This window comes from Eleutherodactylus coqui, chromosome 9 (assembly GCF_035609145.1).
Source record: "Eleutherodactylus coqui strain aEleCoq1 chromosome 9, aEleCoq1.hap1, whole genome shotgun sequence".
NCBI classification, from domain to species: Eukaryota; Metazoa; Chordata; class Amphibia; order Anura; family Eleutherodactylidae; genus Eleutherodactylus; species Eleutherodactylus coqui.
The window spans coordinates 138179137-138189658 of NC_089845.1; the positions used below are offsets into that span (position 1 = coordinate 138179137).

Below are 10522 nucleotides of genomic sequence, written 5' to 3' on the forward strand. Positions count from 1 at the left end.
GAAGCCTTTTAATGCTCCTGGTTGGTAGAGTCTTCCCAATCAGATTCTTGCTTCTCTTCTCGGCTACCAGACAGTTGGAGGTCGAAGCCCCCTACCAGCCAGTTTAGGGAAGAGTTGTTCCCCAAGAGATCCAGCACATCCTCCAGAGACCCCTTCATGTTTATGAGCTGCTCCTTAGTGGTGGTTAAGAGGCCAGCAGACATTTCTCTGAAGGAAGAAGCAGCATGGAAGATCTGATAGACATCTGCAGTCATGGCACGCACACACATTGAGCTTTCTTCTAAAGAGTTTGTGGCAGACCTTGGACACTGGTGACCAGAGACACGTGCTAGAGGGAAATAGACATGTGAGATTCTCAGGGTCCAGATGATGCCAGCATACACTATAGAGGGATTGGCATTACCTCTGTGCTTTCATGGTCCCCACTAGCATCTTGTCCTATGCCTTTACTCCACTCCAGCCACTTATTGTACATCTTCTCATGTGCAGTTTGGATTTTGACTGGCATCATCCAAGTTTTTTTAATGCATATTCAACCTTGAGGGAATAAGTTAATGTTATAATCACCATGTGTTCATGGGAGAGATTGTGGAAGACAGCAGACATTATACAGATAGTTTCAGTTACACCAATATGCATTTATTCCTTCACAATACGAGATATAGAAGCAGCTACAAACCTCCTCCAGGACAGACTCCTTTAAGCAAGAACATCCATTACATTTTCTATAGGCTATATAGAAATATGGTGCCCTTAGCATGCCTTCTATGGAGGGACATTGTAGAAATGCTGCAACATTTCTACAGAGCCAATTGATGCTGCCACATGAAAAGAGCATCTAATGCTAGATAAGCAAGCAAGGAAACCTCTGAACAACTGAGTCTATACAAGTGTGGAACTTTTTATGGTTAGGACTAGTCGTTTTGTTTCAAGTGCAAGACATACCAATTCTTAACTGAAATCTAAACTGTATTACAGACCGATATACACACTTTTGCAGGAGTTTTGCTGACAAGGTTTCACTAGTTTTCAGACATGAAACAGATTCCTCAAGTAGATTTACTCACCAAGTCAACTGTGATTTGCAGCTGAGCAATGGCTTCCTGGCTTCTGCATTTGGCATCCTTGTTCCGGATCACAGCTTGTTGATAAGCACATCTGTGGGCTTTGGTAGAGAGTGATCCCAGGCAGACATAGTAGCTGGCCTTCTCTTGGGTCAACTCAATGTCTGCTTGTTTTGTTGCTTCCTCAGCTAAAATAACAACACATTACAGTTATGTCTGTATAGATTCTTCAAGGGCTCCATCACTATACAGGTTTATTCTTTCAATATAAGCATTTGTTAATAGTGGTGACAGTGAGGCTGAGACCCTCCTTCCATAGACCACCTACTTTGAGTCTCCAGTCGCTGTAGGAGGGGCTCGGCGCTGCTCATAGCCAAAGAAGTGATGCTTCTCACACTTGTCTCTGTGACGTCACATACAAGTTTCAGATAGGGATGGTTGTCTTTGGTGGTCAAATAGGCAGAAGACACCAGATCATAAGCAGAGCTCACCAATGGGAGGTTCACCAACCTTACCAGCACATTCTAAGGGGGAACAAGACACACTGAAGTACAAGGAAGGGTTAAATGGAATTTGGAGTTTTTCAGGGAAATACTATTGATGAGCCATCATCACCAGTTGATCGGCCAGGGTCTGCCGCTCCAGACCCCTACCGATCAGCTGAGCGAGCACAAGCTATCAGCACCCCAATTACAGAGGTTGGAGCGGAAGCCTCCGCCAACCTCCGTGTAGGGGCCGGCACTTGTAACTGCAGGCACGGCTCCAATTGACATCCCAATGCTTACAGCATGCGCCTGCTCAGCTGATCAGTTGGGGTCCCGAATCAACTAGTGATGACCAATCCTGATGATAGTGAGTTTCCAGCAGCACAGCAGTAACCTCTCCTATAGAGTCAGGCAGTTCAAATGCAAAACGCCAGTCAAGAGCTCAAACCAGACGAGCTCCAAAGTTGCAGTCCAGACAAACGGTATTAACGGGCAGCATACAGAGATGTGGAAAAGTACAAAGTGCTTTATTTCCCAATTACAGAAAAAGGTAGCAACGTTTCGGCCGGATTGGCCTTCCTCAAGCTAAGGAAGGCCAATCCGGCCGAAACGTCGCTCCTTTTTTCTGTAATGGGGCAATAAAGCACTTTGTACTTTTCCACATCCCTGTATGCTGCCAGTTAATACCGTTTATGTCCAATCCTGATGATAGGTCATCAATAGTATGTCAGTGGAAAACCCATTGTGGGCTGCATTCCCACAAACGTATATCGGCTCGATTTTCACGCCGAGCCGATATACGTCGTCCTCGTGTGCAGAGGGGGGGGGGGAGGATGGCAGAGCCAGGAGCAGGAACTGAGCTCCCGCCCCCTCACTACCTCCTCTCCACCCCTCTGCACTATTTGCAATGGGGAGAGGCGGGATGGGGGCAGGGCTAATTCTCGGAACTTAGCCCCACCCCCTTCCCACCTCCTTTCATTGCAAATAGTGCAGAGGGGCGGAGAGGAGGCAGAGAGGGGGCAGGAGCTCAGTTCCTGCTCTTGGCTCTTCCATCCTCGCCCCCCTGCACACGAGGACAACGTATATTGGCTCGGCCAGAAAACCGAGCCGATATACGATCTTGGGAATGCATCCTAAGAGCGTGAACCACTCTAAATAACTACTTCCTTATGTTTGATTAGATTTTATACAGTGGAATCTCCTAAGGGATATCCATCGAGATGAATATTCTGAGAAACCTGAAGATAAAGCAGTGTGTGAATGGCAGAGCGGACCACAAGACCTGCAACAATTAGTATATGCCCAACATACCCATTTAACCCTTCAAGACCAGGCTTTCAACAAAAACAATTAAATATATGGGGGAAAAAAGTTCTAAAGATTTCAACTGGGTAGAAATATATAATATTAAAAAAAAAATTATATATATATTTATTTTTTTTTGGGGGGGGGGTAGTTTTTAATAACATTTACAGTGCAGTAAAAGGGACATATGAACTTAGCTCGATGTGTAAGTATTATACGCTTTGTAAAAGTATTCCACTACTCTGAGACTGCAAGACTATCTTAAAAACAGGCTTAGGCTGGATTCACATAAACGTATATCGGCTTGGTTTTCACGCCCCCCTGCACACGAGGACAACGTATATTGGCTCGGCCAGAAAACCGAGCCGATATACGTTGTCCTCATGTGCAGGGGGGGGGGGAGATGGAAGAGCCAGGAGCAGGAACTGAGCTCCCGCCCCCTCTTTGCCTCTTCTCCGCCCCTCTGCACTATTTGCAATGAAAGGAGGTGGGACAGGGGTGGGGCTAAGTTTCTAGAATTAGCCCCGCCCCCGTTCCACCTCTCCCCATTGCAAATAGTGCAGAGGGGCGGAGAGGAGGTAGAGAGGGGGCGGGAGCTCAGTTCCTGCTCCTGGCTCATCCATCCTCCCCCCCTGCGGACGACGTATAGCAGCTCGGCGTGAAAACCGAGCCGATATACGTTCGTGGGAATGCAGCCCAAGGGCTATTTCAGACGACCATATATCGGCCTGGTTTTCATGCCGAGTCGATATACAGTGTCCTTGTCAACAGGGGGAGGAGGATGGAAGAGCCAAGAGCAGGAACTGAGCTGAAAATAGGAGAATCCTGACGGCAATTCTACATCAAAATTTGCAGTGAGCTGTGCAGAATATGTGCAGAATATGTAGCTGTATATTTACTGTGTACCAAATATTTTGCGCCTGTGAAATATACCTGGGGCGCATACGCCCCTGTGCATGTACCCTTATCTTGGGAGGCTATTTGCTTTCCAATTGACTCCACCCATCTTATGACATCACACCTACTAGTAGCAGCACCTGGTGGGTGTGGTTAACTGCCTATAAGTCCACAGACTCCCCAGGAGCAGTCATGCTTTTCTTCTCCTACAGCTCTTGGCTGGTGAGCGGTGCTAGAGGGTCAGCTCTTGTGTCTGGCTGCTTCTTGTAGGTTATTACTAATAATATGGCTGAAATGGTGGAGCAGCATCAACAGGTAAGTACTGAGTGTTCTGTAATGGGGTTATTACTGACTGTCAGGCTTCTAACTGTCATGGAAACCGATAGGTACCCTGCAATTGTACTGCAGGGTGATGAGGGGTGTCAGAAAAAGCCCCCTCTCTCTGTCATTTGCTTACATGCTGTAGCTGGTATTGTGGCATGTAAGGGGTTAAACTGTCAGGATGTGAGGTTTCTCTGCTCTGGGCAGTTAAGGTGCCTTCACACTTGCGATATTGCTGCTTTTTTATATAATACAAATCTCAACAAGACTTTATAATGTTAAAAAAGCATTGCACAAAAATAGCAAGTGTGTGGGTTTTCCCACTTTTTTTTTTTATTTTATTTTTTTTTTTTTTTTGACGCTCATGTGGAAGAGCCCCAACAGATGTGGGTTTTTATGGTGTCCATGGTGCAGGAAAAGATGTGCTAACTTTAAAGGCTTTCATGTTATACCGGTAGTGGCTCATAGAATAAAGTCTGTAGTCTCACTACAGAAGGTATAACTCTAAGCTATAAAAGCCTTGTATAACCATCAGTGCTAAGGAGAGTAGACGGCTTTCATGGCTCCTTTTTATGACTCCATTCAAAGGAATGGAGTTCATACCTGTGCATCTCAATGCACAAACCTATACGAGACTTGTGCTCACGTAGGCCCCATGACCTTAGACGTGTAATACACCAGTGTTGAACAAGCCAAACCAGTAGAACTGTTTCACATCACGCTTGGTTTTAGGTTGAGGTTTGCTAACCAGAAAGGAGTAGTGTTCTACTGATCTATGGTGGCCAACACATACCTGGGGTGTGTATAAATACTTACAACAATCTTCTGTATATACAGATGTTCTGTGCTAGTAGAAATAAAGATTATATACAAGTCGTCTGGTGGTTGCTCTTAACCCCTCCCTGTACTTCCGTGTTTCCTGTTCCCCCTTAGAATGTGCTGGTAAGGTTGGTGAACCTCCCATTGGTGAGCTCCACTTATGATCTGGTGTCTTCTGCCTATGGGACCACCAAAGACAACCATCCCTACCTGAAGTCTGTATGTGACGTCGCAGAGACCAGTGTGAGAAGCATCACTTCTGTGGCTATGAGCAGCGCTGAGCCCCTCCTACAGCGACTGGAGCCTCAAAGTAGGTGATCGATGGAACTAGGGTCATGCGTTCAACAAGCTTTCACTTTCACTGATGGTCTAATCATGCAACATGTGTTTCTTAAGCGATAGAAGTATTTCATAACTCTAAGGCTGCATTTACATGATCATATATCGGCTCGGTTTTCGAGCCGAGCCGATATACGTCGTCCTCCCCTGCGGGGGGGGAGTGGATGGAAGAGCCAGAGCAGGAACTGAGTTCCCGTCTCCTCTGCACCCCTTCTCCACCCCCTTTGCAGATGAGGATGACTTATACCAGCTCGTCAAGAAAACCGAGCCGATATACGTTCGTGTGAATGCCCAAGATGGAATCGTTACACGTTTCCTGCTGCGGAAAAACACGTGAAAATTCTGCAGCTATTAGTTTCTATTGAACCTAATAGCTTTCTGCCTGCCAATGTGCACATGTGGATTTTCTATGACTTCTCCACAGATTTATGCGGGAGGTCTCCATTATAGAGACTGGAAATCCACGATCATTTTGTCTTTAATCGTAGTGTAAATCTGAGGGTGTATTCTAATTTGCTTGTGGGCAAGAGCCCTTATACAGATTTACTTGAGACTTTATGTTGGGGGGGGGGGGATATTTACTATTTCTGGTTGTCTATAAATGGAAAGGAATGGCAAGGCAACGTGTTCTACAGGAAGCTTAAAGAATGGCTGCAACACTTTACCGTCTGCCTTGATATTGGCTTTGCTTCAAGGACTATTCAAACAGGTGGCTTTTCTGTCTGTGCACTACATACACATTATAGCCTATAAGGCTACTCACATGGAGGATCTATGTTGGGGAGGAAAACATTGTTGAATGTCCTACTCTGGTCCAGGTCACAGATTAGTAGGACTTGCAATATTCCCTGTCTCCACATACAGACTGGGTGTCTGGGTGCTGTTGTCTAAGTTTCACACATGTCTATCTGAATGTGGCCTTAGATGAGTAGTCTGTTCCCTCCAAGCTTAGAAGTAGCTTAATGTCCTTCAGTCTGGTATTCCAGGTGCTTTGTGACTTGCTATGTACTAATGATGAGTTGTATCACAATGAAAGATAATCTTTCTCCCTCTTCAGTCGCTCAGGCTAACAACATGGCCTGTGCTGGCCTGGATAAGATGGAAGAGAAGCTGCCTATTCTCCATCAGCCTTCTGGAAAGGTGAGCTATTAAATCCTGGGGACCTTATAAATGTCCCATAAACTATTCTCCTCTAGAATAGCAGTGTGGCCTGGTTTGGAGCTCATGGCTATAAATGTCTCTTCTGGCAGGTGGTGGCTAATGCGTCAGAAGCAGTTGTTGGGGCCAAGGATGCCGTTCTTCAGAGGATCACAGGAGTAGTGGATAAAACCAAGGGAGCTGTGCAGGATGGTGTGGAGAGGACTAAGGCTGTAGTAAATGGTAGCATTAGCACAGTCCTGGGAAGCGGTGTAGTGGAGATGATGAGCGATCGTGTGGACGCTGCACTATCCAAGTCTGAATCTCTTCTGGAACAATACCTGCCACCGACAGACGAAGAGTTGGGTAAGAGAATGCAGCCCAGTATAAAGACCTGGAGCTCTGTTGCATGTGACGTGCTCTCCGAAGCACACTGAGAAATGCTGATGATTGTAATCCAAGGTAAAAAATGCATGCTGTTGTGGTTTTGCTTTGAGAGGAGGTGAGATTTATTAGGGTTCCCCACAAGCATTGGTAAATGGCTTGCACTTTTCTCAAAATTCTGTGTACTACAGTGGCCAATATTACAAAGTGTCACGACCTTAAGAATCCCTCCCTCTGGCTCCATTGAAGTAAGCTTTTATAAGGCACTTTTTAGCTTTTGGTTTTGAAGCCCAAGCTAATATAATCACAGCAGTGACTTTACATCCTTTCCACTACCAGCTCAACACTTTACCTGCAGCATGAAGGCTTGTACTGTGGAAACGCTACATGATCTGTATAGTGATGGAGCCCTTGAAGAGCCTATCTAGATATAACTATAATGTGTCCTTATTTCAGCTAAGGAAGCTTCTAAACTAGAAGGCTTTGAGTTGTCCCAAGACAAGGCCAGCTACTATGTCCGCCTGGGATCCCTCTCTACCAAAGCCCGCAGCCGCGCTTATCAGCAAGCTGTGACCCGGATCAAGGATGCCACATGCAGAGGCCAGGAAGCCATTGCTCAGCTGCAGATCACAGTTGACCTGGTGAGTAAATGTCTTTGAGGGATCTGTTATGGGTTTTAGTAAATGCTTTTGGCAGAAGTTTTAATCTGCTGATAGACCTCTTGTAGTGGCATGTAGAATCTATCCTGTAATATAAAGGTTCTTGTATTGTAATGAAAATTAGTAGTCCAAAATATATACAAGGAGGTCCACTTTTGCCTCAACCTATTTTCTTATTGTTTTGTAGAGGCATCCGTTAGATCTGTGAGCAACAATCCAGTGGTCTTGAGACATGCATAGAGAGCATGTTTAGAGGAACATATAGTGGGTGTAATGTGTTCTTGCTTACTGTCATCCACTTTCTTTTCCCCCTCGGCGCTAAGTTTATGCATTAAAAGTAGTTGACACCCCCCCCTGTCTTTCAAATGTGAGCCCCAAAAACTGCTATAGAGGAGGGGGGGGGGGGAGATATAGGTGTATTTTGAGTCTTGTACCAATTAATTTAGAAAGTGTTTTTTATTACATACTAGCTTACCCGTCGCTGCGAAGTCGGTCGGTCGCTTTCATGTTACCTCAGCATTCTCAATATCCAGCAATTCTTGTGAAACGTTCGGCGGATGCATCATTTTCTGGTTGAACACTCATCCCGTTGCTCGTAATGCCTTTTGGTTTCGTGCTTGAGATGGAAATCAAACGATCTTTGTCTGGGGGGCATAACTGTCGACGATGCTCGCACACGCGCCACCTATCGTTGGATAGTTGTACTATGCCAGTATCCTTCCCAGGAGTGTACTCAACAACTTCCCAAAGTCTCATGGCAATTGGATGAATGGTGTAGTAATGCATGACAGACAGACATACATTTATAAATCAGGAAGTGAAAGAATTATATTCCGTACATAAAATTTGGACGCTAATTGTTTTGCGCTTACAGTTGAATAATCGAGTTGAGACCCATTAACTTTTCCTATTTATGACATAATCAATGCTCGTGCCAAATTTCAAGTTTCTATGACATTGGAAAGTGAGAGAATTAGATTCTGTACGTAAAATTTGGACGCTAATTCTTTGGCGCTTACAATTGAATAATCGAGTTGGGACCCATTCCTTTTTTCCTATTTATGACATAGTCAATGCTCGTGCCAAATTTCATGTTTCTACGACATCGGGAAGTGAGAGAATTAGTGGCAATGATGGAAATCGAACGATCTACGCGGGGGGGGGGGGGGGGGGGGGGGCGTAACTGTCGATGGCACACGCGCCATTTATCACAGCATAAATGTACTATGCCTATAATCTTCCCAGGAGTGTACTCAACTTCCCAAAGTTTCATGGCGATCGGATGAATGGTGTAGTAGCGCATAAAGGACAAACAGACATACATTCAATTTGATATAGATATAGATATAGATATATTATTTATTTATTATGAGTGTGTGGGTGGAATTGTATTACCAACAAGTGGCCTAATGTCTTTATTGTGAGACAGGTGGTACTGCTCTATGGAGGGTGGTCACATGGGATGTGGGGGCATTCTCTCTGGCTGCTATAAATAGAAACCGTGTGCTATTTTGGGGAGTTCCTTGGTACCAAGTGTTGTGTGTAGAAGCTTACACAAGATCATCTTTTCCGATGCCTCAATAGGCCCTCGAAGCCTGAACATAGTCGACCTCCAGTCACTCTTGTATCCTGGACTGACTCAGTTTGCAGCCATGTTTGGGCTATCTCCCATTCCCCACCCTGTTGGCTGCATCTGAGGGAGAAGTCAATGACGCCAGCTTACTCCAGCAAAACCTGGTGGGTTTGAAGTGGACCCATTATAAGGGAGATTTGATTAACTGCTTCACCTACTTATATCTCCATTATGTAAACAAGTTGGGCAAAGAGGCAATTATTGCTATATTAAGTTACCAACCCCAGTTAGCCAACTCGGACTCGACTTATTCTGCTTAACAGTGGTTTCCCAAGACTAATCTCTCAGATTACTAAACTGTTGAGTTCTGCTTAAAAAAAAATTGAGCTTTGTGTTTAATCCCAGGGAGCTATGACACCGGGACAGGTAAGTAACTCTTGCATCCCCAGACTCAGCGGGGTCACCTACTTTCAGATCACAAGCTTAGTTTATAGGGCTCAAGGATAACTGTCTACTTCTAAAACTCATATTGTGAGGAAAATACATACTGGTGTAACTGATGCAGTCATTATACGATTTCATAAATGTGCATCTTCCACAATCTCTGCACTGACCACATGGTGAATATAACATTACCCTATTCTCAAGGTTGAATACACAAGAAAGCACATGGATGGTGCCAGTCAGAAAATCCATATTGCACAGGAGAAGATCTACAATAAGTGGCTGGAGTGGAGTAAAGGCACAGGACAAGATGCTAGTGGGGACCCTGAAGGCACTGAGGTAATGCCAATTCCCCCCCCCCCCCCCCCCCCCCCCCCTATAGCATATGTTGGCATCATCTGGACCTTGGGAATCTCACATGTCTATTTCTCCCTCTAGCACATGGAATCCCGCACTCTGGCTATTGCCCGCAATCTCAGTCACCAGCTACAAACCACATGTCTGTCTCTGGTCACCAGTGTCCAAGGTCTGCCACAAACCCTTCAGAAGAAAGCTCAAGATGTGAGTGCCATGGCTGCAGATGTCTATCAGACCTTCCATGCTGCCTCTTCCTTCAGAGAAATGTCTGCTGGCCTCTTAACCACCACTAAGGAGCAGCTCATAAACATGAAGGGGTCTCTGGAGGATGTGCTGGATCTCTTGGTGAACAACTCTCGAGGGCTGGTAATGGCAGCACCAGAACACATGACAGTGGAGGGGATCTGTCTGTACCTGTCTCTTTACAAAAAGTATAACCTTCATTGATGTATAACCACTATGTAGACCTACTGTTCCTGTGCACTTTTGTATTAAAATGTCTGCATGAACTCTTCAGTGTTGCTGATTTGTGTACATACAGCTGTTCAAAAAATGTCAGATATTAACCCTTTCCAATCCTATGTCAGGCCTGCCCCAACATCATTTTCCTCCACGGCTCCGATGTCGGTACAGGCCCAACACTGCAGGGTTGTCAGACAATCTGGTGCAGATGCATTCCTGCACTGGTCCCAACCGAGGGACCCTGAGGACAAGGTTTTTAACAGTTTCTGCCGTCTC

At 45.4% G+C, this 10522-nt stretch overlaps 1 protein-coding gene across 1 annotated transcript; it reads left to right on the top strand.

Annotated features, from left to right (window-relative positions):
* Positions 1 to 4036: 4036 nt before the first annotated feature.
* LOC136578703 (perilipin-2-like) lies at positions 4037 to 10231 on the top strand. Its single transcript, XM_066578885.1, has 7 exons — positions 4037 to 4066; positions 5006 to 5201; positions 6288 to 6370; positions 6481 to 6733; positions 7208 to 7392; positions 9632 to 9766; positions 9866 to 10231. Exons 1-7 carry the CDS (start codon positions 4037 to 4039, stop codon positions 10229 to 10231), a joined length of 1248 nt encoding a protein of 415 aa, XP_066434982.1.
* The last annotated feature ends 291 nt before the right edge of the window (positions 10232 to 10522 follow it).

What these genes read in the sequence shown, in the direction of transcription:
- LOC136578703 (XM_066578885.1), top strand. Translation starts at nt 4,037, where the DNA reads ATGGCTGAAATGGTGGAGCAGCATCAACAG. An exon ending in TGGTGGAGCAGCATCAACAG is followed by an intron (nt 4,067 to 5,005) that starts GTAAGTACTGAG and finishes GTTCCCCCTTAG; the next exon opens with AATGTGCTGGTAAGGTTGGT. An exon ending in ACAGCGACTGGAGCCTCAAA is followed by an intron (nt 5,202 to 6,287) that starts GTAGGTGATCGA and finishes CTCCCTCTTCAG; the next exon opens with TCGCTCAGGCTAACAACATG.